This window comes from Lotus japonicus, chromosome 4, assembly GCF_012489685.1.
Source record: "Lotus japonicus ecotype B-129 chromosome 4, LjGifu_v1.2".
Lineage (NCBI taxonomy): Eukaryota > Viridiplantae > Streptophyta > Magnoliopsida > Fabales > Fabaceae > Lotus > Lotus japonicus.
Window position 1 is genome coordinate 74,795,723 of NC_080044.1, and position 27,614 is coordinate 74,823,336.

At 34.8% G+C, this 27,614-nt stretch overlaps 4 protein-coding genes and 1 long non-coding RNA gene across 5 annotated transcripts; 1 reads left to right on the forward strand and 4 right to left on the reverse strand.

The window, feature by feature from the left end:
• The first annotated feature begins 7,270 nt into the window (after nucleotides 1-7,270).
• Nucleotides 7,271-9,202, forward strand: LOC130715929 (uncharacterized). Its single transcript, XR_009011811.1, has 2 exons — nucleotides 7,271-8,174; nucleotides 8,283-9,202. It is a non-coding gene; the product is annotated as an uncharacterized LOC130715929 (long non-coding RNA).
• A 2,915-nt stretch (nucleotides 9,203-12,117) lies between these two features.
• On the reverse strand, nucleotides 12,118-12,697 carry LOC130715927 (uncharacterized). The gene is made up of 2 exons (XM_057566084.1): nucleotides 12,604-12,697; nucleotides 12,118-12,511 (listed from the first exon to the last, which is right to left on the reverse strand). The coding sequence occupies exons 1-2, from the start codon at nucleotides 12,665-12,667 to the stop codon at nucleotides 12,204-12,206; spliced, it is 372 nt and encodes a 123-aa protein (XP_057422067.1). The 5' UTR covers nucleotides 12,668-12,697; the 3' UTR covers nucleotides 12,118-12,203.
• A 1,498-nt stretch (nucleotides 12,698-14,195) lies between these two features.
• On the reverse strand, nucleotides 14,196-14,987 carry LOC130713358 (probable amidase At4g34880). The gene is made up of 2 exons (XM_057563129.1): nucleotides 14,909-14,987; nucleotides 14,196-14,834 (listed from the first exon to the last, which is right to left on the reverse strand). The coding sequence occupies exons 1-2, from the start codon at nucleotides 14,985-14,987 to the stop codon at nucleotides 14,227-14,229; spliced, it is 687 nt and encodes a 228-aa protein (XP_057419112.1). The 3' UTR covers nucleotides 14,196-14,226.
• Nucleotides 14,988-15,045: 58 nt separating this feature from the next.
• On the reverse strand, nucleotides 15,046-16,724 carry LOC130715926 (chalcone synthase 1). The gene is made up of 2 exons (XM_057566083.1): nucleotides 16,434-16,724; nucleotides 15,046-16,313 (listed from the first exon to the last, which is right to left on the reverse strand). Exons 1-2 carry the CDS (start codon nucleotides 16,609-16,611, stop codon nucleotides 15,322-15,324), a joined length of 1,170 nt encoding a protein of 389 aa, XP_057422066.1. The 5' UTR covers nucleotides 16,612-16,724; the 3' UTR covers nucleotides 15,046-15,321.
• Nucleotides 16,725-17,475: 751 nt separating this feature from the next.
• On the reverse strand, nucleotides 17,476-24,317 carry LOC130715925 (kinesin-like protein KIN-12B). The gene is given in 17 exon segments (XM_057566082.1): nucleotides 17,476-18,189; nucleotides 18,908-19,735; nucleotides 19,808-19,960; nucleotides 20,041-20,139; nucleotides 20,218-21,066; nucleotides 21,141-21,270; nucleotides 21,350-21,499; nucleotides 21,954-22,099; nucleotides 22,406-22,501; nucleotides 22,809-22,901; nucleotides 22,982-23,035; nucleotides 23,128-23,187; nucleotides 23,274-23,399; nucleotides 23,583-23,641; nucleotides 23,644-23,665; nucleotides 23,757-23,897; nucleotides 23,986-24,317. Coding segments are annotated over 17 exon segments (3,582 nt in total). The 5' UTR covers nucleotides 24,265-24,317; the 3' UTR covers nucleotides 17,476-17,892.
• Nucleotides 24,318-27,614: the final 3,297 nt, after the last annotated feature.

Here is a 27,614-nt window from a genome sequence, read left to right on the forward strand (position 1 = left end):
GTTCCATTTGAGAGAGTAGTTTAGTGCAAATATTGCTCTTTGTCCTCATTTTCTATAAGAGGATTTGTTGTACTCTCCCTTTTACATAGTGGAACTTTACTCGTGATCGCCCGTGGTTTTTTACCTCTTACATTGGGAGGGTTTTTCCACGTAAATCTTGTGTGTTCTTTTTCTTGCCACTTTACTTACTTCTCTTTAATTCTCAATTATCTCGATCATGTGTTTCCGCATTGCGCTGATACCCTAACATCTTCATTGCGTGAAATCTTCAAAGACTCAGTGAGTTGCCTCACCTGAGCGTCCTTAAGCATCACAATCTCATCCTTCTCCCTAATAACCCTAGCAATCTCCTCCTTCAACCCGCCAATGACCAAAGCTGAGTCCTCGATCGCTCTTTGTTTCTCAGAATTTTCCTCCATTTTCCCTTCCAATGTGTGAGTGTGGCGCAGGAAGGTGAACATAATTTTGAATATTGTGTGTGTTAGGGTCTTCGAATTTTGAGACCCAACATATGTTTTTGTCCTTTCTAAAATATACTCTATTTTTTTAATTTTTTTTAGTCATTTTAAAATAATTTTTCCGTTTTTCATCTTAACATATCAAACTTCCTCCGGTGGAATGACCCCTCTTCTTTGTTTATGCATCTCTGTATTTAGATGAAATTAGTTAGTTTCTCTTTTCTGTTAATTTTCCTCTTGTAATAAAAAAAAATATCAAACTTTCTGCTTTTAGTCTTTAATGTCAAGCTTTTCATCCAATACTTAAAATTGCTTCTATCTATGAGATTTTGTGTCATATCTTCTTTCTTAAACCGCTAAAACCTTGGTGTAATAGAATTATCAATGTCTTCATTACATTCATCACTAAGAAGTTGTTTAAGTTCATAATCATCATCAATCTCATGCACTACAAACACTACTTCATCATCACCATCAACGGTTTTCTTGGTTGTTGACTTACAGTTTTTGGGCTCATAGATTTTCTTTTTGGTATTATTTTCACTGTCACCTTCTTTTTGGATGAAAAACTTGATTTTGAGGACTATTAATAGAATGTTTGATATGTTGAACATGAAAAATTAAATTTTTTAAAACAGAAATAAGGACAAAAACATATTTAAGCCAAATTAAAAAACTATTATGCACTTTCATTGTTTATATAATATAGGCTTAATTCCACTTTGGGCCCCTGATGTTTTCAAAATGTGCCATTGACACCCCCCGTGTTTAAAATGTGCGGTCAGGGCCCCTAACGTTACAAAAACGTTAACTTTGGGCCCTTCCGTCCACTTCCGTTAGTTGACCAAACGGAAATGCCGACGAGGCACCCTTTAATTAATAAAAAAATTCATTTTCTAATAAAAAATACATAATAATAAAATTTGATTAATCAAAAATACAATTTTATAAAAAATAAAAGGCTTAATTCCACTTTGAAACTTTTTCCAGAATTCATATCATAATCTTTGTCCAGAACTCATCATCATCATTTTTTTCCAGCATTCATCACATTCTTCATTTCCAGAATTATTTTTTTGTTTTCCAAATCATGAAGCTTTGAAACCATCATCTCCTGAAGCTTTGAAACCACCATCTCCTGAATCCAAGCAGCGAGAGCAAGAGCGAGGGAGAAAGGGATGAAGAAGATCGAGTGAGAGCAAGAGTGAGCGAGAGAAAGAGCAAGAGTTCTGCAATTTTTGGGTCAAAATTGAACCCAGAATTCTCCCAAAATTAACCCTACCCGATTACCCCCAATTTTCCCCCCAAATTGAACCCAGAATTCTCCTTCAGGCATGAACACAAAACCCATAAGCCATCAATAACTGCCACCGCCATGACAAATCTCTAATCAGAACCTGAACCCACATCAAAGAACACAAACCTCCAACCCAATGTAACCACCAAATCTGCCTTACGACCCAGAAGCCATCACCTTCATCCTCAAACCAGAAAACCTCAATCAAATTAAAGCCCCAATCCCCTCAACCAAATCCCCAAATCCATGATCAGAAAGAGATGAAGGAGGAACAACAACTCCAAACTCCAATACCAGAATGAATGCCCGCTCGAGCCACTTCCTTACCGCTGCTTGTTCCACCTCGCTTGTTGTGACCACCGAGCTTTGACCACGCCGCCACGGTAGGGGTGTCGCGCCTCCACCAAAGTCGTCACTGTGGTCGTGGGCCTTCTAACCCTCGATCTCCCTTCCTCCTTCATGATCTTCTTTGTCTCTACCGCGAGTTCTAGATCCATCCCTCTGTCACCTCTACTTCATCTCCTTGGGTGTGACAACTCGAATCTGTGTGTGTGAGAGAGGGGTTTTGGGGGATTTTCAGTAATGTTTTTTGGGGTGGGCAGAAGATTGGGTTTTGAGGAGTTGGCGGTGGTGGTGCGGGGGCGGGGGTTAGAGGAGCTGGTGGCGGTGTTGGGAGAGTGGGGTTGGCGGTGACAGTGTTGTGGGGGGTTTTTGTTGGTGATGGTGGCTTTGGGTGGGAATGGGATAATGAGGAGGAGAAGCATTAGATATGAAATTGGGAATGGGTCAGATTGGATTAGGGTTCAAATTGGGGTTAAATTAAGGTTGAAAGGGATTTAGGGTTAATTTACCAAAATTAAAAAAAAATTATTATGTTTTAATATTTTTTATTAGAAAAATGAATTTTTTTATTAATTAAAGGGTCCCACGTCAGCATTTCCGTTTGGTCAACTAACGGAAGTGGACGGAAGGGCCCAAAGTTAACGTTTTTGTAACGTTAGGGGCCCTGACCGCACATTTTAAACACGGGGGGTGTCAATCACACATTTTAGAAACATCAGGGGCTCAAAGTGGAATTAAGCCTATAATATATTATATCATTATCATGCCCGTCCACCTCAAACACATCATAGAGTAAGATTAGTTTTGCTCTTATCATATTCTTCATTTATCCAAATGTCTTATCCTATCTTGACCACTAAATGAGCATATATTTGAGAGACTTGCAACATATTTAACCAATTATTTAATGAGTAATTGATAATAGCATAATTTAGATAAATTTAAGTACTAATTTAATTACTGAACAGCCATTAAAAAAAATTAATACTTATAATCTTGTTGAAATTGAATAAATTTAAATGTTAATTAATTTTTTTATAAAATCAATGATATTCTTTGATAGAGTATATTTTATTTATATTTAAATATGAAATTTCATAGCACATGCGCTAGTAATTATTCAGCAATTATAATGCTAGTGAAACCACACAATAGCAAACACACTAATAATAATTATTCAACAATTATAATGCTTGTGAAACCGTACAATAGCAAGGTGTACAAGGAAAAATCTCTTACAAATTTAAGGACAAGTAACAGCTAAGGAAGCTGGAGAAAATGGAAAAGGCTGATCCCAAGCATATTCGAAGTCGATAATATGTTGGTGGATGGGGTTATCATTGTTAACAATACAAATATCACCTAAGACCCTCAAAACTGAAGGGTCTATTGCTTGAGAGGTTTGAAAACCACGACAATTTAAGTGTACATGAGTTACAGAACAAGAGCATCTGTTGGATATAGACACCATCCAAATTGGCTTTCCATGCGCGTCCCTACCTCCTGCTGGAGATTGCTTTATGGAGAGATCCGTTAGGGAGCATGCGCCATAGCCTAAAGGGAGAGCAATTATATATATTTGAATAATAGTTTAATTAAGTATAAAATTTGTGAATTTCATCATCTGTTGGGAGAAAACATTACCTTGATAAAAAGTGAGGACAAGGAAGAAAACTATGCTGAGAATTTTAATGGTTGAATCAGCCATTTTGACAACCAAAACACTAGCTTCAATTCTTGAATATAATTCTTGCAGTATATGTGACTGGTATGTAACATTATTTATAAAGGTTAATTATGTTGCTATAATATATACTTATTTGTCAATTTTATTTAGGGAGGTATTAATATAATTGAGAGTTAATGAAAATTAAGAGTTTTAACTGTTAATAAAAATTATTTATTCATGTTCCTTTTTAATAGCAATTGTCTAACATACTAGTGTTCTTTTTACCCGTGCGTTGCACGGGAAATATGTTTATTGTATTTGATACATCGATCATATTTTAAATTATAAAAAAATTTAAGATACTAAAAATGTAAGAAAAATCTTAATGAAACAGATGATAAACACATATTAATCATGCAAAAAAAAAAGAATGTGTCTATTGTATTTGATACATCGATCATATTTTAAATTATAAAAAATTTAACATACTAAGAATGTAAGAACAATTATAATAAAGTAGATGATAAACACATATTAATCATGGGAAAAAAATAATGTGATAGTAGCACAAATTAGGGTTGTGAAAGATAAATCATAAAATATGACATCATTTTGTTTATTTGAAGTCATAAAATACCAATATATCAGATTTTGTACAAAATTTACGAACCTTAAACCGACAAAAATAATTTTGCATAGATTTCAAATTAGCCAACATAGATATGTTTTGGCAGTAAATTTTAGGTGCGGAAATTTCTCCTCTCAATTTATAACCGAATGCATTCAGTTGGTATCCCATTTGATTTTATTTGAAATTTAACATAATATCAATCAATTAGTTTAGAATATAATGATTGTTTAAAAAAATATAGTGATAGTTTTTATATAAAATAAAATCTCACGTTACATATACATAAAGAAATCTCTAAAGTTGAAAAGAAGATTTTAATATTTTATGAAAAAGTTTCTCATATTTAAAATTTTTAAATGAGCCAACATAGATTTGTTTTGGTAATAAATTTTTGGTGCAGAAATTTCTCCTCTCCATTTATAACTGAATGCATTCGGTTGGTATCTCATTTGATTTTATTTGTAATTTAACACAATATTAGAGTATAATGATTATTTAAAAAATATATAATGATACTTTTTATATAAAACAATATGTCACGTTACATATGAATAAAAAAATCTCTAAAGTTAAAAGGAAGATTTTAAAATTTTCAGTGTAACACATGTCAAAATAGGAGAAGGATTTACTTATACATAAGGGGCAACACATTGAAACATCATTACAACAAACATTGATCTTTGCATGCTCTTTTTTGCCACCATTTATCAAGAAGTGTGGTCCTTTAGAGCTGTATAGTAGCCACCAACTATATTTAGAATAACACATTTTATACTATTCTTGGTGTAGAACTCATGCTCCATTTCTTGCAAATCCATCATATATCATCAATTATCGTCATGCTTCTTTGGTAGTTGGGAGCATCAATGTATTTCTTTTACTCTACAACATTGGGAATGATATTAAATTGTGCAAGATGATGCATCTGTTATAGAAAAAAAATGCAAAACCAAATTGCAAACGAAGCAAGAGCTTACATTGCACATGTGAGATGGACAAAATAGATTGAGAGGAACAATGAAATAATGTTTAGGTAGTGGAAAACAATTGAATTACCAAAAAAAACGGTGAGCAGCAGACATGCAAGTCCATAAAACCCAGATAAGAGTTAATAATCTTTTTATACTAAGCAATCAGAATGTGTGAAGACTATAATAAATGTCTTCCCTTACCTAAAATTGGGATGAGAAGTGATGTCCATAGAGCTCAGCAAAGTCCCTATCCTCATTATATGAACCAAGAAATGTTCATTCTGCCACCAATCTTATATCCTAACCCCATTTCACATCAGATCAAGAATTGCAGTAAAAAAATGGAGACGAAAAGTATAATGAACCACATGCTGGAAAAGTTACTTATTTGATCAGATTAATAATTCTAAGATCCAAACATTCTTGAGCCAAACAGGAAACTGCCTGAAAATCAAATAGAATTAGACCTTTAGTTAAGCAAATTTATAATTTTAACCCATGTACTAATTGAAAAAAAGCTTCCACTATTGAGATAGTAAAGCAAAATAAAAGAGACTATAGCTATGTCTAAAAGCGATTTACAATTGACAACAAAAAAAAGCTATTAATTAATAAGAAAAATAGCAAAATCTGGAATTGAAAGCAATCATATGAATAAGTATCTTACCTAAATCTCATTTCTTTATCTAGGATCCTGGGTCAAATTTGTTGGACGTCCCTTCTTCTGAAAGAGTTTCTCTGCCTTCATGATGCTGACATTGTAGATGAAGTTTTGACAGCCAAAACTGAAAGATAATGATGCAATTAAATAAACTTGCAATGGGAAGGATAAAAGCATGTAAGTCTTCTATCAATTGGCCGATTAAGAACATTCAGAATAAGGGTTGCATAAGAGAAAGCATCACAACATTAGTTTATTTAAGAGATATGGAAGCATCACAGAGACCACCAACAAATACTAAAGCATATATGAAATTAAACAAAACAATCACAAAATAGGGAACAATGAACAAATTAAGAGAAAATTAAATGACATGGCTTTTAGGAATTGAATCAACACTACCAAATATAGTGCTCACTAATTAGGTCAATCAAATTCAGCAACAAAAAAACCTTTAGGAAGCGAAGCATAAACATTTATGTCAAACACTTACACAATTATCAACTTACTCAATTATTAACACCACATTAAGCAAGTTGCATACTCGAGTAATCTTCCTCATTTTTTTCCTCCATGTCAACCGGTTCACAGTAGAGACATGTAGGGGAGGAGATGACCGATGCAGTATTAGTAAGGAGCAATTTAGGTAAATCTTAGATAATTAAGGCAAATCTTTTAAGATTTTAATATTTTATGAAAAAGTTTCTCAAATTGAAAATTAAATTTTAAAAATTGGTTTCAAGATTTGTTATGGAAATAAATTTTAGGTAAAAAAAGTTTATTTTTAGATTATTAATTATATTTTATTTTATTTTTATTGAATTTTCGGATTTTTATTTAATTAAGGATTTTATGAGTTTTTATTGTGATTTGGTAGTTTTTATTAATTAATTTTTAAGGTATTTTTATTGAATTTTTAGTTTTTTAATCTTTTAAAATTTTATGAAATTTTTTTTTCAGATATTAATAATCTATTGGCTTAATTCCAGTTTAGGTCCCTGATGTTTCATAAATGTGCGGTCTGCACCCCCTGTGTTTAAAACGTGCGGTCAAGATCCCTCATATATCTAAAACGTGATAACGATGCCCTTCCGTTAACTTCCGCTAGGTTCCGTCTGTTGACCAAACGGAAATGCTGACGTGTCACTTATTTAATTCATGAAATATAGGCTAATAATTTGTGACGGAAATATTCCGTCACAAAACCCTTCAGCCAACACCTCACTCTCACTCTCCCTCTCCCTCACACATCATCTTCTTCATTTTTCTTTACCCTTTCCTCTGCAACCCAACACACCATGGCAGCACCCTTCTCCTCTATTCATCACCCTCTTCATACTACTCTTCTTCATTCCTTGGCTGAACCACCACCTCCACGCACGCAACAACCACCGTTGGCCACAACCATGAAGCTCTGCCCCTGCAAATGGTCCAACGACCACCACCAGAGCCGCGACCACCACCTGTCAATCGCATGCTCCTCCCCCTGTCCCAGCGAACACCGGCGCTCCAACACCACCTCCCGATTCGAAGAAAATCGACACAAAATAGAGGATATGAAACCTTACCGCCACCACCTTCTCGCCCCGATTTCAGAGCCGTCCGACCTCCAATGGAAAAATCAACACCATGGTTAGACTCCCCTTGAAGCCAGCTTCAAAACCCCTCAACCAATTTGATGTTCGGTCGTCGTCACTCCGACGACCGCCACCGACGTCTTCTCCGGCGAGCATCGTCCTTAAAATTAAGGGCAGGTTATGAGTGGTTGCGTCTCAGTTTGCTGGGGTGGGGTTGTTGGGAAAAAAAGAGAGGAAGAAGTTCTCTAAGGGTGGGGGTGAGGGAGGTTGTTGGGTGGTGGAAGTCTCTCCAACGAGCTCAACGACGAGGCGAGAGGACCGAAACGGGTGTGGTTCAACGGCGGTGGAAGCCAAAACAGAAAAGAGGATTTCATGGTGTCTCGGCATTGGGGTTTGCAGGTCGTTGAGTTTGGCTGGGATGGAGGTGAGTTCTTGGGGCTGTTCAAAGGTTGAAGGAAGGTAAATTTGGTGGTGATTTGGAGACCGAGGGAAAGGGGATGGCTTTGACTAATTTGGAGGAGGTCACGACACTTTCTCATTAGAAAGAAAATTATACATTTTATACCAGGTAGTAATTTTAGTTTGTCAAAAATATCATCTAAAGTGGTCTCATTTTTCATCTTGTTACTTTTAACTTTGCCATGTAAAGTGGTCTCATTTTTCATCTGCCTATAAGATGTTGATGCGGCTGCTATTGAATCAACTGAGGAATTTTGAGTCTTTGTCTCCCCTTGCTTGTGAGATGGTGATGAATTTGTCATAATTACATCAGCTTCACCATCAGTAGCAGATTTCTTTAAAAGGGACTGCTCTTCCAATTGCTCATGGCTTGCCTTGCGCTTAAGAGTTGAAGAGGTAAGGACTCTAGCATTGGTCTTCCAGACAGCTTAAGGGAGAGGAGATGGTAATGTAGGGAACATCTTGAGTCGATCATACCTTGAGCACTTTTCTCTGTTTATCATGGAAAATTATATCTTCATCTTATTCATTCTAATCCTTGAGTGTATAGGATTTGGAATGTAAAAGTGGGTTTTCTTATTGATTCTATGAGTTTTATTTTTTTAGGAGTACAAAAAATGGTTCAATCAGCGTGAAGATTGGTTTTTTATGAGGCAAAATGCAAGATTTCTCAACCTCCTCCAGGATTTTCAGACGGAAGGATGAAGAGTTTTCTAAGGTGAAAATGAGTGTGAAAAAATGGGTTGCAGTGATGGTGATGTGGTGCGGGGGTTAGTGGTTCTAGATTTTGTGTTAAAAGAAGTTGTGTTTCTGGAATTTTGTTGAAGGAGTTTGTGTTTCTGGATTTTATTTTTGATTCCAAGTTTGTGTTTCTGTATTGTGTTGAGGGGGGTTGTATTTTTGGATTGGTTGGAAGAGGCCTGTGTTTGTGACGGATTATTTCTGTCACCAATTTGCTTTTTCAGAATTAATGAATTTAGTCAGGGACTTTCGTTTAGTCAACTGACGGAACTTAACGGAAGGGCCTCAGCAGATCGTTCTAGAATCATGAGGGACCTTGACCGCACATTTCAAACACAGGGGGTGCAGATCGCACATTTGTGAAACATCAGGGACCCAAACTGGAATTAAGCCTAATCTATTTAAATCATGATGAAATAAATTTAGTAAGGAGTAATCTAGGTAAATCTTAGATAATTAGGAAAAATCTTTTAAATCAAATCTAAAATTTAAAAAGCTACTAAATAAAGATAGATAAAAACTACAAAAATCTAAAAATCACAATAAAAACTTATAAAATCTTGAATTAATTAAATATCCAAAAATTCAATAAAAATACCATAAAAATTAACTAATACTCTAAACATAAATAATAAGATAAATTAAGATAAAATCCTGAAATAAACAACCTAAATCCTAATCAAATCTAAAATTTAAAAAGGTACTAAATAAATATAGATAAAAACTATCAAAATCTAGCAAATCAAAATAAAAACTCATAAAATCTTGAATTAATTAAAAATCCGAAAATTCAATAAAAATACCATAAAAATTAATTAATACTCAAAAAATAAATCAAAAATAAATTAAGATAAAATCAAGAAATAAACAACCTAAATTCTAATCAAATCTAAAATTTATAAATGTATTTTTTTATGCAAATTAACCTGAAAATGACACGTGGAATTTTTTTTCTGAGAATTAACGTGAAAATGACACGTCACTAAATCTGCCTAATAGAAATTCTTTTTTTCTAATATATATTGATATAAAATTTAAAAATGTACTAAATAAATATAGATAAAAACTATCAAAATCTAACAAATCACAATAAAAACTCATAAAATCCGGAATTAATTAAAAATCCGAAAATTCAATAAAAATAACATAGAAAATAATTAATACTCTAAAAATAAATAATAATATAAATTAAGATAAAATACAGAAATAAACAACATAAATCCTAATCAAATCTAAAATTTAAAAATGTACTAAATAAAAATAGATAAAAACTATCAAAATCTAGCAAATCACAATAAAAACTCATAAAATCCGGAATTAATTAAAAATCCGAAAATTCAATAAAAATACCATAAAAATTAATTAATACTCTAAAAATAAATCAAAAATAAATTAAGATAAAATCAAGAAATAAAAAACCTAAATCCTAATCAAATCTAAAATTTAAAAATGTATTTCTTTATTAAGGAGAAATAAGGTAAGGAAAAATCAGGGCACATGTGGCAAGTGAGGCCAAGGAGAAAGAGCTTACATGTAAAATATTAGGTGAGAATTAATCTGGGAGCGACACGTCACTAACTTGGCCTGTGAGAGCGACACGTCATGCTAGAAGTTGTTCTTTTCTATAATATATAGATATAGATATAGATACTATTGATTGTTTTAATTTGCTATATAACAGTACAAAATCGACCAATCACATTAATTCACTTTTATGGTCCTTGATATGGTAAGGACTGTTAACTTTGCTAATTCCTTAATCCTCACTAGAAAATTTAAAGCGGAAGCAAAAGCTTGGAAATGGTGTGTTTTTTTTGACAGTGTTCTTCTTTAGCTTCTTGCACTCTATCTATGATCAAGAAATCCTTCTTCTCCCCCCTCCCTCCCTACACCCTAAACTCCTAAATCAATAAACCATCAATAATCGAATCTCCTTACTATTAATATCAATTTATATTATTCAATATATATCTCTTTTATGGTTTTATATAAGATTAAGCTAATGGTTCACATTCAAACAACTTTTTTTTATAGAATGTAGCAAGTTGTACCAAAAAAAAAGGGTTGAGAGGAGTACTCACAACCCAAGAAACATAACACAACAGATCACAACATTTAAAAAAAAAAAAGCTGATCACCAAAAAGTGAGGATCATGGCTTATAAAAAAAAAGTGAGGAATTCAAACAATTAATTTATACCATAAATTTTTTGAGTTAAAAAAAAAATTATACCATTAATTTTTTTCAATTTGTTATGGAACTTATTAGTTATTTACTTATTTGATGATATACAATTATTACCATCAATTAATGATTTGAATAGAGTTCAAAAAAATTAATGATTTGAATAAGAATCGAAATTCAAAATTTAAACATTAAGCAAAAAAAAATTTGAACTCAAACTTTAAGCAATTTAAACCCTTTTAATTGTTTTAATGTGTGATGGATTTCAATTAAATTAAATTAAATATAGTTAGTGAATTTATTAACTATTACCATTAACTTTTCTCATTTCATTATAAAACTTGCTAATTATTTGAATGTATCTAATTATGAGAAAATGATTTGATGCATTATCAATGTAAATTTCTTTTACACATACATCCAATTGATTTCCATAAAATTAGAAATATATTTTTATTTTAATTAAAATTAAAAATAAATGTAACTGTTTGGTTCTGTGTGGCGTAATTATAATTGAATGTCACACAAACAATACGTATTCATTAATCTCTATAAAAAAAAATTCAAAGGTTTTCTTATGTTCTTTTAGAGGGGGTTATGCTCACTTTATTGAGTGTCTTTTGTATCATCGACCAATTATCATTCATAAAAACTTTCACCTTTAAAAAAAGAGAAAAAGTTTGATGCACCGACGGTGTAAAGTTTTTTTACACCGTCAACCAATCAGATTTTAAGGATGTGAGAAAATCTCTCTTTTCATTTAATTTCTTTAATTGACATGTCACATCCTTGAAATCTGATTGGTTGATGGTGTAAAAAAACTTTACACCGTCGGTGCATCAAAATTAAACTCTTAAAAAAAAGGAATTGATGTCAAATTTTTGTTATTGTGAATACTTTCTTTTAATATTTGTATATTAGATAAAGATAATTATTCAAATTCAAACTAATGATTATTGCCATTAATTTTTTCAATTTTTAATGGAGCTTATTAATTATTTAATTTTATATAATTATTACTAGTAATTAATGATTTCCATTACATAGATATAGATAGATAGTATATCCAAAATCCAAATGGGTAGACATTAAGCTCTTGAGAGTTATACATGCATCTTATACTCAGCCAAACACACTATATTATTCAACAATTACAATGCCTGTGAAGAAACCATACAATAGCAAGTTGTATAAGGGCAAATCTCTTACCTATTTAAGGACACTTGTAAAAAACGGAAGCTGGAGTAAATGGAAAAGGTTGATCCCAAGCATATTCAAAGTAGAGAATATGTCGGTAGATGGGGTTATCACCATTAAGAATACAAACATCACCTAAGACCCTCAAAACTGAAGGGTCCATTGCTAGAGCTGTTTGAAAACCATGACAGGTTAAGTGTACACGGTAAAAAGGACAAGAGCATTTGTTTGTGATGGACACCATCCAAATTGGCTTTCCATGGATACTACGTTCTGCTGAGTATTGCTTTATGGCCAGATCATCCAGTGAGCAAGTGCCATAACCTAAGATATAATTAATTAATGGAGAAATTGTGAGCAACAATTTATAAAATTTGTGAATTGAATTTCATCTATTGGGAACAAAGTATTATTACCTTCATAAATCATAAGGAAAAGGAAGAAAACAATGCTGAGAATTTTAATGGTTGAATCAGCCATTTCTCACAACCCAAACGCTAGCTTCAATTCTTGTGGTATATGACTGGTATGTGTGATATGTCTATGTGAGACATTATTTATATAGGTAGATTATGTTGCTAATATTTATTAGCCAAATTTATTTGAGGATGTATTAATGAAATAACTATTTATGAATTAAAATTGATAATTTTTTTATTCAATATTAAATATTAAAACTACTTTTTGATAACATTAATAATTAATAATAACTTAATAATCTAATAATATATTTGACTAAGCATTAACAACAAAATTATGAGCTTAGTTAATATATATAATGATATTTTATATCATTAATTACATTAATTATTTAGTTTATCTTTTGAAGTGTGTTTTTATCTCTCATCATTTATTGTTCTGATAGGAATATTATATGAAAAACATATCAATTAATGCTTCATCAAACAGTTATTATTAAAAAAAAAATTGAAATGGGGGTAATATATTTTTCGACAACAGAAGAAATATTTTTAAGAAAGAAAACAGACATGGAAAACAATGCTCTTCCATGTGAGCTACCAAATACACACTACCAGCCCACCCATTCCTTACCAGTAATTGAAATAAAACCCAACCACTATAAAACATAATTCGAGGCCCACAAAGTGAGTTCACCTCCCCTCACACTACCGCTTCATACCTGAAACAGAAAAAACATCACGTCAGCAAATTAAAAATTGACAAAAAAAACAGCAAATTAAAAAAACCAAACCATCCCACCCAAACTGGCCAATACATACCCGGCACATAAATGGAGGAAATATATTAGAAATACTAAAAATTAGAGTATAATAATTATACAAATTGAAAATTGGGAACTAATTTATGAATCTCTTGGCTGAACAACCCACCATAAGGATTGATCACTATACCACTATTTATCTTTTAATATTGATTTTAATCATCAAATGTACAAATATCCATATATAAAGAAATTTGTTATAATACTCAAGTCAAGTTAGTGCATATCTAGAAATATTTGTTAAGTTAAAATTAATTATGGGAAGAAGCTTATGTTATGTGTATATTTGGATCAAAGTTATCAAAATTGATTTTGATAAAGTTGATTATAGTATTTGTTTTTGTTTTTTTATAGAAAAATGTTAGTGGTTAGTTGTTAGTAAGTTAGAAAATCCCTTTAAATTTCTCTTCCAGGATTCGAACTCTGGACCTTACCCTCCCCAACCCTTATGTCTCATAGCTCTTACCACTTAAGCTAACCCTCGAGGACCGTCAAAATCACAGTAGACAGCCACAAATGCTAAAAAGGGTTACTTCTATCTAGCATGATTTTGGCTCACCGTGAATTTTGACCGCCTATCAAACTATGTACAAAGTGAGTAAAAATTGAAGTGATTTATATTTAAGTACGTTTATAAACAAAGTGAGTTGCACTTAGTAATAATGTGAAATGTTGTTATAAAATTTCATAATTATATAGGGCTGGCGCATAATCTATTCTCTCTAGCTTCTCCACAAAATTGATTTTTGGACTAAATCAGTTTTTAGTCGATTTTCAAATATCTAAGTAATTATGATTATGGGCTTCCTACTTCAGAATCAAACATGCTATAAGCATAAACAAGAAAACTTACCTTTCCTTGTCCACCTCTAGCACACCAACCACTGGGTGCTACACTGGACATTTGATGAGACCCCTCACTCAAACTGGCCTTCCCCAATATGATAGCCCCAGCTTTCCTTAACCTGGCAACAACACCAGTATCTCTAGGCACCATAGAGCCAAGCAGAGCATAAGAGCCTGCAGTGGTGTTCAGCTTATCCTTACTTGCAATGTTATCCTTCACCAAAACAGGGATTCCATGCAGCCCTGAAAGCAGAGACCCTGTTTCCTTAGCCCTTTTTCTCTCCTTGTCAGCTCTTTCTGCTTCTGCTACTGCATCTGGGTTCACCTCCAACACCCGTTTGAGAACTGGGTTTTGGATTTGTATTTGTTTGAGGTAGAACTCAACAAGTTGCTTAGAGGTTAATTGGTTTCTCTTGAAAGCAAGTTGAAGATCATGCACAGTTGCTTCCTTGATTGAGAATCCCTTTGCTGATGTAGTTGGTGGCAAAGAAGAGAATGTGACCAGAAGGACCACAGTAAATAATTGGAAGAAAGAGTAATAACCATGCCATGAGAGCACTCACTTAGCTGCAAAGTAGCCACTGCAATATTCTGACTGACATTGTTGGTATATAATGCTTCTTAATTATTACAGAAGTGAAGAATATCTAGTACTACATTAAACATGCGCAGCATCTCCAAATTCTCTTCTTTAAGGATGTTCCGCAGCATCTCCAAATTCTAGACCCTGCCACTGCATAATGGAACTGTGAACTGAAATCCAAGTCAATGACAGACTCTCTTTATATTTTCAGTTGGAGTTGGAAATCCTTATATCCAATTCTACTATTTTCTTCTTTTGAGAAGATGTGTTTTTTCTACCTCAATTGAAGTGTGGATTGAATTGCATTAAATATGATAAATTCTTATTTGTGGACATGCAAACAAATATTTTCTCTAAGAACATGTGAAGAAAGTGAAAAATATAAAGAACAAATACAATGATTTAACTCAAAATAATCAAGAATACATAAAACAAAATGATTTCCCCCTCGACCAAGCTTGTCTAGACAATGACACTACGAAGCACCACAGTCTCTACGGTGAGTCCAGGACCAAAACCGAATAGCACACCCCAGTCAAGCCCCTCGCCTGTTGTGCCAAGTCCATTTTCTACTGATTTCTTTCTCATTTCGTCCATGATGAATAACACACATGCACTTGACATGTTACCGTACTCACTTAGCACATGTCGAGTGGCTTGCATTTTTTCAGGCTTCAAGCCTAATTTAGCTTCAACTTGATCTAGAATTGCAGGTCCACCCGGGTGTGCAATCCAAAAGATAGAATTATAATCAGATATGCCCAAGGGTTGGAAGGCTTCAACTAAGGCTTTCTCAATATTCTTTGAGATGAGTCCAGGAACATCCTTGAGAAGATGAAATGTCAGACCAACTTCACGAAGATGACCATCAATAGCCCCTTCACTATCAGGGAGGATTGTTTGTGCAGTCCACACTAGCTCAAACAAAGGTTTCTCAACCCCTGGTAATGGATCTGAACCAACAATGACTGCAGCTGCACCATCTCCAAATAAAGCTTGACCCACAAGGCTATCAAGATGGGTGTCATTGGGGCCACGAAACGTGACTGCGGTGATCTCCGAACAAATCACAAGGACACGAGCACCTTTGTTGTTCTCAGCCAAGTCTTTAGCCAAACGAAGCACCGTGCCGCCGGCGAAACACCCTTGTTGGTACATCATGTAACGCTTCACTGATGGACGAAGTCCTAAGAGTTTTGTCAGTTGATAATCAGCACCAGGCATGTCCACACCGCTCGTGGTGCAAAAGATTAGGTGAGTAATCTTTGACTTGGATTGACCCCATTCCTTGATTGCCTTTGTTGCTGCTTCTTTTCCCAACCTCGGTACCTCTACAACCACCATGTCTTGCCTTGCATCCAATGATGGTGCCATATATTCACAAACACTAGGATTTTCTTTGAGAATCTCCTCAGTTAGATACATGTATCTCTTCTTAATCATTGACTTTTCACCTGAAATAGATATCAAACAGTATAAGATAATGCATATTGAAAAGTTGAATGATATGTTTGAAATTAAGCACACTTAAACAGATTAAGACGTATATATGAGATATATATATATATACTTACACATGCGCTTGAATTTTTGTTTGAGTTCAGTCTTGTGCTCGCTATTTGTGACACGAAAATAGAAATCAGGGTATTCACTCTGATCCACACAGTTGGAAGGATTTGCAGTGCCAATTGCCATGACAGTGGCAGGGCCTTCAGCACGTTGTGCCTTACGAATCTCTTCAACACTCACCATCTTTTCTGGTTACTAAACAAGCTTGCAGAACAGAGAACGAAATTGGCTAAAAGCTCAAGTTAGAAAGAAAAGACTTAAAGTATGATGATGAATGGGGATGTTGTGAATGAATTGGTGAGGAAGAGGGTTTATATATATACTACTTGAAAGTGGGTGGATAGTACTAATTAATTATTAGTTGCCGGTTGCTATTTTTTATTAATAAGGTGAGTCCTCTCCCTCCCTCCTTTATGATTTTATGGGTCAAAGCAGCATGACCAAGTAGACTCAGCAGCATCCTCATTCCTCTCTCCCGTGCCATCCCAAAGCTAAAAGAAAAATATTATGTTTTTGTCTTCATATGAAATATACCACACGAAGATTCATTATTTGTTTTCCATCATCTTGTGTGTGTTTGCTTATATAAAGATTAAACCCGTCAGACAAATAATTTTATATAGGTCGCCGATCTACTTGCAAATGAGAATCTGCCAATAGTAGCAACCATGTTTGGAACATTTTGAGTAAATAATTGATGTTTAAAGTGAGAAAAGACTAAAGAGAGCAATTACAGTAACTTAACTTGATGTTTAAAACTTAAACAATAATTTCATAGTTTAGATATTTGTGAATGCACATAGAGAAATTAAATCTCTAAGAAATTTCAACAAACTCTTTAAACTATTTTAGAAGAATTTGATGGTTCTATTAGGAATAGATGTTGTGTTTTCTCTTTTGGGTTATCTCTTAATTTCTCTTCTGTAAATTGTGATTTTTAATTGTGAGACGCCAAAAATAACTTGCAATTATAGACACGAGTAAAATCAAAACAATAAAATCAAACTTTGGATTGAAAACAGAGTCAAAACAGAATGCTTGTGAATCACACATATCCATGAACTAGTGTGGGCATACCCAAAAATGAAACTACGATTACCAACTAACCAATGTAGACTGGTTTCTCATAGGAAACTAAGGCAAAACTTGCGACAACGTTATAATTGACCAAGCAATGATCACATATCTTCAATTTTTTCAGCTAAAATGGCTTTCTCCACAGTTCTTTTTTGAACCTTGTCTCTTCAATTCATTAATGTCAATAGCCCTAAGTCCTAAATATATTGATTCCTCACAGCAGATTAATGCAGAACTCCTCACACTTTCTAATCCATTAACTCCGGTGGGCTAAGTCTGGCTATTCAAATTGCGCTTTAGAGCAAGGAAAGAGACAATTGAACACAAATCATACGAACGAACAAACACAAACTGAACATTACTACTATTTACCTTAGTGTGATCAATCTATATGTTGCATCTGTCATAACCAGAAAACGGTGATTGTTCTGCTAATTTTTCAAGTTCACCGTCCTCTTCATAATAAAATGACTCAAATTGATTATTAAGAGGGTGTGACATCTTGGTGTCATCATAAGTAGGTATGACAGAATCATCACAAGGAGGTTGAACATCTTCCTCTGGCAAACGTGTTTTAGCAATGAGCTCATTAAGTACGCTAATCTCCTCCGCATGTTTCTTCTTCAATTTATCCATTTGTCTGTAGACCCTCGCAGCTTCCTGCTCGGCATCCATCGCACGCTTCTGCAAATTACATCTTACAGTCAGGAAAAACGAACTCGTTGAATTGAACTGACCCAGCTCTTTAAAAAATATTGCCAGTACCAGTTAAACTAATTATATGTATTGCTTCAACTGTAACAAAATAAATTGACCATCTTTCTTGGATGCCAGAAAGAGTCTTCAAAATAAGATGTAATTACAAGCAAGTAATAGGAGGGACTAACTTAAACATTAGAAAAATGGAAGGGTATAAATTGTAAGAGTAATGAATGGACGCAACTTCTTACTCCTTATTTCTTCTACTTATATTCCTTCATTTTTAGATCTCATTCTCTTGGAATTTAAAACTAGTATAAAAGGAAGCCATATGTCAAATTTTAATCTAATAGAACCATTTCCTAACCCAAGTAGCTTTGCATACTAAGTTGCTACCAGGCAAAAACATATTTATTCTGTTTGGCAGTCACTACTCACTACTAACACAGAAGTTCATATTTCATACTGATGGCTAAGCTTCTTAGTGGCAGCTAGAAGAGACCTTTCCTCATTCTCCACATAGTATGATAATAGAGGACGCAGATAGAATAGACAAGCAGAATACTGGTGCTGGTGATGATGCAGTGAAGTTCGGGGGTTGCTAAAAAGCAACAAGTGCTGATGAAAACTATTGAAAATATGCATTGATTATTTCAGAGGCTTAGTTGTAACAAACATGAAAATACCCTGATTCTTAACTCACCTGTGCGGTAATTAGAACTTCTTCTGCTTCTTTTAGCCGCACAACCAGTTCGCCTGCAGCTTGCACTGCTTCGGTGGTGTCCTTCAATTGAGCCTGAAGCCCTCTATTTTCATCTTCTAGGATTTTCCCTTCCTTTTCTCTTTCTGCTTTTAATGCTGAAATTTCTGCAGCAAGGGCTTTTGTGAGTTTAGATTCTGCACCTTTTACTCCTGCTTTTTTGGTATCATCAATTCCTTCATGGATCATTCTATGCCTCTCAAGTAATTGGATGTGCTTCTCTTCCAAATCTGCGTACTGTTCTAAAATTCGTGCATGGCCTTCTATAGCAATTTGCATTGCATTATTCAGTTCCTCAGTGCACTTCCTCTCAGCATCTAGTTCCTGCTTACTCCTTTCAGCTAATGACCTGCTATCTTCAAGCTCAGCTCTCAGCTCTTTAAAAAGAGAAATCCACTTACTTTCTGCCTCAATCCATTGAATTATTTCTTGTTCAAGTTTTACTTTGGTGCTGTCTTTGGTTGATTCTGGATTTGCATTTACCTCAGCACTAGCCTCTGTTGAATCTGGAATGGCAGTGACGTATGCTGCCGATCTGGGTTCAGATGAAGAAGTCAATTGCAATAGCGGATATTGCTTTTTAGCAGATGTGGATGAAGAGCCTATATAAAAGTGAAGCTGATTTCTTAAATTACATATCTCTTCCATCAACACTTCCCTCTCCCCAAATTCAAAGAAATCCTGATATTCTTGTAGCTCTGCTTGTACTCTTTTTAACTCTATCTTCATCTCCAGAACTTCTGGATGGTGCTCATAGTTCTCCTTTAAAAGCTGTAAAATGTCGATAGTGGGTTATCTATAATATAAGCATCAAAGGGAAACCTTAAAAGGACTTATTTCTACCTTGTGTTCATGTGTGAGGGACACCAATTCTTCATCCATGTATTCCTTAGAGGGCAAAACACCACCCATGAGGCTCTCAAGGCGAAGAATTTTATCTTCCCTTGTCTGTGCTATTATGGCATTGTTTTCCCTCTCATGCTTGTACTGTTGCAACTACAAATACGATTGAGAATAGTCACAATAGATGATGAAACAAAGCACATATGCTCGTCATTAAAAAAACATAAAATTACCAAGCGGTTTAGTTGCATTGTCTCAGAAGTCTGCTTTGCACAGATCTCCTTAAGTGTCATTTCTCTCCTTATGGATCCTGCCAAAACCTTCTCTACTTCCTACATCTCACGAGAAAGGAGTTATAATTAGTGGATTGAGATTAAGCTATACTGGAAAAATACCACTAGGATTCTTACACTCAATTTTAGAACTTGCTTCTTTGGTTTATCAGTGAACTCAGGGCAATCAACAGGTACCAGCTGCATATTTGAGCAATTGACAATCTTGTCAACATCAAGCTGTATTCTGCCTTTACATTTACTACAGCTAAACACAACAGGATTTTCCTCTCTGACATCATCTTCAGGAAAAGTTTGCACTCCCACATCAACTTTGTCCACTGGAAAAACTAGCTCGGAATCCTTGGGTCTCAGTGAGAGCCTCAATGATGACAGCCCCAGAGCTGCACCATGATGTTGGCCATCAATAGTTTCACGATCATGGAGGGTGCTTTCTGGTAAATTGACAGTTTTAGTAAGGAAAATTGGAGATGTCTGACTAGAGAGAGCAGTAGATAAGATTTCCTCATTGACAGTTTTTGTACCCAGATCACTTTCACCATGAAGATAATTCTCAGAAGGAGACAGTTTAGATGAGGTCTTCAAACTTTTCCTGCTGTTGCTGATTGTTGGCAAAACACTCGGGGTTGGGGATTTGAGGATGGGGGATGTATTGTGTTGAGCTAGACTGAGGTTAGCAGGGGCGTTACAATTCATTGCTTCCCCTGGAAAGCTAATGGATCCATTGGTTGCAGAAGAACCATCAGAACCTCCACTAGGATTGTAGTGAACTACAGCAAGATCCTCAACACCATCCTCATCAATCTCCATCTCCTCATCACCATCATCATCAACATGAGGTAGTGAAAATGGGTGATTGAGGCTAGACTGCAATAAATTCAAACTTCTTCGGATCCAAGCTGCTGGATGACCTCTACTTTCATCACTTGGAGTGCAACCATTTGTTTTAATTTGATGCAGCTCACCCTGTTTGGTTAATAAAAATTTCATTACAGGCCAGGGAAAAGAAAGATTGATAATATGGTGGAAGAGAGATATACTCTGAGTTGGCGTATCACTTCTCGTAATTGGTTCACATCATCATGCTTTACTTCATTAACAACTGCTTTGTTCTTGATAGCTTTGACACGTTGTGCAAATCTCAATGTACTAAAAGTTTCACTCCTACAACTGCAATGCTGAGTCATGTAAAAAATCCATAATACATCAAGAGTAAAAAAAAGGTCTGAATTACTAGTGGTTTATATACCTTTGTGCAGGGGAAATAGCACAAACCAATGTTAATTTTGCATTTCCTCCAAGAGACTCCTGCAATAAAAATGTCAGTTTAGAGTCTCTATATGGTATATGCCTCTGTTTTCCTGTCCGAGAAATTTCAGCAAGAATGTTTATCAAATTCCTGCAGTCCGATTTAAGCTCAGTGAGTACTTGGAATGATGAGAATGAGACTGTAGACTTTGGTAGTCAGGAAGGAATTAAAATGATAAACGATAACAAAACCGAACTTTTTAAAATTGAACCGGTCATTCAACTAATGAAGGCACTTATTTAAGGTTTTTAGTGGTCCATCCGTAATCAAACCACAGTTGAACTGAAATTAATTAAATATATATTTTTTAATTTATATATTGTGTAAATTCATTTGAATGTATTTAACATTAAATAATATTCATATTTTTAAGTTATAATAGATTTTTTTATTGCATTTAATCAAACTATGTCTTATATATTAAAATAGGTGACCAAAAATGCTTGCTCGCTTACTGGTTGGTGAGTGCACCTCTCAGTGTCTATGTTAAAATATGTGAACAAATATCCTCTAACAGTGTAATACAACACAAATTAAGCCATACCCAAGCTGTGAAAGTGATCTATTAATATTGCCAGCTTCCTTCAAACGGTCTCCTGATGCACCGGTTAATTTCTGTCGTTCTGACCCAGCTAGATCAACAAGATTGATTTTACTTGTTTTAAATTTGCTTATTCCATCTGCAATGCTCTACAAATTGAAAATATAACGTGATTCAATAACTTCTCTATTCACAGTTCTGTCATGAGGCAGAAAAATTATCTTCTGAAAAGAAGTTCTTTTAACAAACAGGATAAGAGAAAAGTAAAAGTTCAGGATTTGCGGATAACTGTAATTATAGCACATCATTTCTTCTGATAATTATCTGCTTAAAGCTCATTTAACTGTTTGGACTTCCTATCTACATACAACTCATAATACAATTTCACTATACTAATGCTATTAAAAAATTATATTATTTAAGAATCTCTGGACCAAGAGAGATGAAAACATCACCTTGCATCGAGATTCAACAACACAAGTAAAGACAGTATGTGAACGGGAACTTTCAGAATTTATACAGGTAGCACCTACTCTCCTGTTTATCAATCCCTGCATAATAAAATGAATATAATAGTAAAACACATAAAGGTGAAAAGCACAAAGGCAAGCCTATAAATAAAAGCATTCAATATAGATGCATGACATAAAATCATTTAATTTTTCTAAAATGAACATGATGAGTATTTTCCATTCCATTTGGCATGCTTTCAGAGCATCAAATGCTAACCTGTTACAGAACAGCAGACTAAGACCAGTTTTAGAAAGGCTAATCATGTTGTCAGATATTGCACCTTAGTAGGATCCTTAAAATAAAAGAAACAAAGCACTTCTATTAGTACATGAATGTGAAGCTCACCTTCACCAAAAGCTGAATCACATCCTTCATTGTACACACATGCTCCTCTGTAAGATTTTCTACATAGACACCAGATTTGACATCTTCTCTAATCTGAGTAAACAACAAAAGACCAGTTCCAGTATAAACCTGATAAACATGAATGAGGGAAAACTATAATGGTTTGAGTTTACCTGTAGATTTCTTCGACTCGGGTCTAACAGATCTGTTATTTGCTCGTTGTATATCTGCATAACAAATTTGTGCATCAAAAAGACTAGATCACAAGTCTAAGCAATCAGGACAGAGAACATGGAAGGAAATGATTAACAGTTTCAACCTCAAGGAAAGAGCAGCGGCACCGATACATGAGTTGCTCGCCAGAATGCTTAGGTTGCTCCTAATTAGAAAGCACAATAGTGAACATCACAACAAAGTTTATAAGATCAACAACAGATTTAATCAAGAACAACACTTGATTCTTACTTCATTTATGCGGGCAAAGAGTAGCTCAAAAACACGAGGCGTAAGGCCTTGTTGATCATTTGTTGAATGCTCATCATATAAAGCATTGGAAGGACCCCACATGGTGTAAGTCTTTCCACTCCCAGTCTACATGAAAATTTTGAAAATCAATACAATCACTGAAGAGAAATGAGTAATTCACTCTTCAATTTCATTAACTTCACACCGCAATTACAACACTCATGTAAACAATGAAAAGATAGATGTGATGTATCATGTATAGGAAGTGGCAAGAGCAACATAATGCGACACGGGAGAATGGAAATAAACCTGCCCATAAGCGAACACAGAGCTGTTGAACCCAGCTAAGCAATTCTCCACAAGAGGCACCCGACAAGCTCGAAAATGTCAAGCTGCAAATGAGGACGAGAAACCGCATTAAGCAACTGAGTAATTGAGATAAATAACAGCAATGAGATCATGAGTTCAGTAGGTTATTGATGCCTGAGTAGTGTCGGCGTGAGCGACAGAGTCAAATTTGAAATTCTGGCCGTTGAAGGACAGGGAATCAGTGGAAATGTTGTGAACTATAAAACCTCCTTCGTCGTTGTCACCGCCGCAGAGTGGCTTCACCCTCACAATTACCTAGAAATTAGGACACAAAATTAGAAACTCAAAGGAAAATGCATGTAAAATCCCCAAATTGTGTTCAGAGTAAAGTGAGACTGAAGACCTTGACGCCGGAATCGGAGGAAGTGGTTGCGGTTGCGGTTGCGGTTGCGGCGGGAAGGGAATTTTCGGGTAGCTTGCGTTTGAGAGGGTTTGGGTGGGGAGTTGAAGGGGGAGGTCTTGGGGGTAAAGGGCTTTTGAAATGTTGCTGAGGAGGAGGAGGAGCATGGTTCTCTTTGTCGTCGGAGGATTTGTGATTTCGAGGGGGTCGGCGTTTGGCGGCGGAGGGAGGAGTGCTCCACGGCCGTGAGGTCGTATTTCTCCGTAACGTCGAGTTCTTCATCTCGTGGAAATGCTAGAGAGAGAAACAAGAGAGAAAGTAGGGTTTGGGTTGGGTTGAGATTTGAGAATTGAGAGGGAAATGAAAGGAACACGAAGATAGTAGTAGCCGTGCAGGGATTTGAATGTTCGCACGTGTGAAGTTTGTTTAGAGAGATAATTAATTATTAATTAATGCAACTAATTTTAAAGGAAACTTTTCACTGATCCGAGGGGTCCCTCTGGCTCTAACTACTTGTGGCCTTGTTTGCTTAAGCTGGAAAAAAAATAAATTTCCCTCATTTCATCTCATTCGTTTCATTAGCATTTTTTATTGGAAAAGGGAAAATGTGCATTTTGAGTTCAACCAATGAATATATTTTTTAATTTAAGTTAACCGAGTTTAGCCCTATAATATATCTAAGACATAAATCTTAACTTTTACTCAAATCCCATGTCATGTAGGATAACTTTAATGACAAATCTTGTTATATTCAAATCTTATTTTAAGATCTCAACTTAAAATTTATATGGCTTAATTACAACTTTGGTCCCCGACGTTTACCAATGCCACGATTTTGGTCCCTCACCTAATTTAATTACATGGATGGTCCCCGACGTTGTAGGCTGCGTGCAACGTTAGTCCTACTGTTTATTTCTTAATGGAGGAGGCTTACGTGGACGTCTAGTTGAAGAGAAAAAAAAGATCTGAGGAGAGAGGGGAGCACGTGAGTATCACGTGAACTCACGTGAACCTTATATGAACTCATTATACCCAAATCTGAAACCCTAGGGATCTAAATCGCGTTACCTTCTTCGTTCCAGGGAGGTCAGGGGTTTGGGTATAATAGGTTCAGATAAGGGTCACGTGATACTCACATGCTTCCCTCTCTCCTCATACCTCATTTCTCTCTCCAACTGGACGTCCACGTAAGCCTCCTCCATTAAGAAATAAACAGTAGGACTAACGTTGCACACGGCCTACAACGTCGGGGACCATCCATGTAATTAAATTAGGTGGGGGACCAAAATCGTGGCATTAGTAAACGTCGGGGACCAAAGTTGCAATTAAGCCAATTTATATTCAAGATGCTCTAAGGGGCATGCTTAACCCCGGCCCCATATGCGCATGTTGCTTTTATTTTGCTTAAGGATTGTACATATGAGTGGGTTTTATTTTCCTGTGATGTGCCAATAAAAATTAAAAAAGTTGACTAAATAACTTATGAGGGTTACTTAACCTCGTCCCAATAGATCAATACGATTATTTATAAATGAATTTAACTATATTCCACTTATCTTGGAGTTATTATATACTCACATCATCTCTCTTTCTCTTACATATTATTTTCACTCTTTTTTCTTGCTTTCTCTCTTTGCATTTTTTGTTCCGTCTCCTATCATATCATTAATTTACCTCTCTTTTTTTCATAACTTGGTGAGGTGGAGATGTAAAATGTGATTGGATCACATATGAATATGAGTTAGTTAACCTAAATTTTTTTATGTGTAATTTAGACAGCTTGAAAATTAAATAACATAGTATAATCAATCTATATTTTACTCTTTTTTTTCCCTAGTGGCTTAAATCTTGTGAAAAAACACTGAAAATGAGTACTTGAGATTGACTATAGGGTCATGAAAAACTAAAAAAACGGTTGCTAGATGAAGCGTGCGTGGGATGAAACAAGCATGGAACGACCCCAGCTATTCAAAAATGGATTTTAAAGCATTAAATATTGAAGAAAAAAAAAGTTGTTGTGTAGAGCTCCTGAGTCCAACTTCTTTTTCTTCTAATTAATTATGGCACTCGACTCATGAGCTACACACAAAATAAATGTTTGAAAGTCATTTTAGAGAATTATTTTCAATCCCAAAATCAATTATGTTAGAAGCTAGAGAGTAACTTCCTCATAATTGATTATGACTACTTCATCAGTTGTAAAAGAATTTACTCACATAATAGGTTACGACTACTTTATCAATTGTAAAAGAATCTCTAACATGCTCGTTTCAAGTAATAACTTTAAAAAACACATAAATGGATGATTTAGCTTTAATTTTAAGAAAATATTAATAAAGAGTTAAAAAATTGTATAGCTAAATGTCTAAATCACACATCACAGTTCCTACAATTTTCCTTGTTAGTAAGATACTAAGATTGCTGTCTGTTAAGAAAAATTTAATTCATTAACCCCTTAAATTCTTGAGAGAAAGAGAGAAATAAAAGAAAGGGTGGATCATCATAATCTATGAGGCGGATGGATCAACGATCTTTAGGGGATGGGCCCGCTGGCTAATCTTCGGTAAATCAATTTTCTTTGTTTTTCTCTTTTTTCTGTTCTAAATATATTGTTTAGGGGATGGGCCCGCTGGCTAATACATGAGGGGTAGAAACATCGACAAAAATAGATAGGGGCAGAATTTGCACAAACTTGAAACATCAGGGGCCAAAAATGCTTTTTAGCCTCTCTTTTTTTATTCTGAATATATTGTTTAATCTCAATATATTGTATTGTTTATATTGTTTCAGAGCTCAAGTGGAACCACTCATTCGTCTCACAAAAATATATAACCCCGTGAATCAGTTGTTGAATCCACTTCTAGAAACCCTCACCCAAATGGAGGTGGATAATTATATATGGATTGTATTAATTGTATATGCATTATATATGGATTATGATTTATGATTTACATGGTCTCTATTTTTGTGTTTTGTTTAGGTCTAACATGGATTAGACAATACGCATATGATTCTGTTAGTCCAAACTGTTCTTGACACAATTCTGCTTTTACAAAATGAATGGTATTGATTTTCTCATTGCGCTGCTTTGGTAGATTAGTTTTGTTTGTTTAGATTCTCATATACTGGTCAATGATTTTTCCACATTTATATTGACGCGGTCATCCGTGAATATAATCTTTGTGTTTTCCTTCATTTTTTTCCTTCTTCACAAGGGAAACCCTAATGATATCTCTGTTATCTGTCTCGTTGGTAACCTTAGCATCGAAACTTGTTACAATTCAATTTTATATATTGTACTTCTTCCTGAAACGAACTCAAATCTCCGTCTTTTCCGTCATCTTGTCCTTCTTCCCTCACGGAAACCCTAACGATTTCCTTCGCAATTTGTCTCACTGGAAACTCTAGCATCAGAACCTATTTCAATTCAATTTTGTATCTTGATCTTCTTCTATAAACGAAATCTTAATCTTTGTCTTTACCTTCATCTTGACCTTTTTTTCATAAGCCAAGTCATTGTATTCAAAAGTAGCACAAGGGGTGCTAGCCGAGATACGATGAATGAAAATTCGAAAAAGAGAGATAAAAACATAAAACTAAGCCTCCTCAACCACTTGTTGGCTGCGACCAGA

What these genes read in the sequence shown, in the direction of transcription:
- LOC130715927 (XM_057566084.1), bottom strand. Translation starts at nt 12,667, where the DNA reads ATGGCTGATTCAACCATTAAAATTCTCAGCATTGTTTTCTTCCTTTTC. An exon ending in TTTCCTTATGATTTATGAAG is followed by an intron (nt 12,512 to 12,603) that starts GTAATAATACTT and finishes ATTATATCTTAG; the next exon opens with GTTATGGCACTTGCTCACTG.
- LOC130713358 (XM_057563129.1), bottom strand. Translation starts at nt 14,987, where the DNA reads ATGCTGCGGAACATCCTTAAAGAAGAGAATTTGGAGATGCTGCGCATG. An exon ending in ACTAGATATTCTTCACTTCT is followed by an intron (nt 14,835 to 14,908) that starts GTAATAATTAAG and finishes CAGCTAAGTGAG; the next exon opens with TGCTCTCATGGCATGGTTAT.
- LOC130715926 (XM_057566083.1), bottom strand. Translation starts at nt 16,611, where the DNA reads ATGGTGAGTGTTGAAGAGATTCGTAAGGCACAACGTGCTGAAGGCCCT. An exon ending in ACAAAAATTCAAGCGCATGT is followed by an intron (nt 16,314 to 16,433) that starts GTAAGTATATAT and finishes TATCTATTTCAG; the next exon opens with GTGAAAAGTCAATGATTAAG.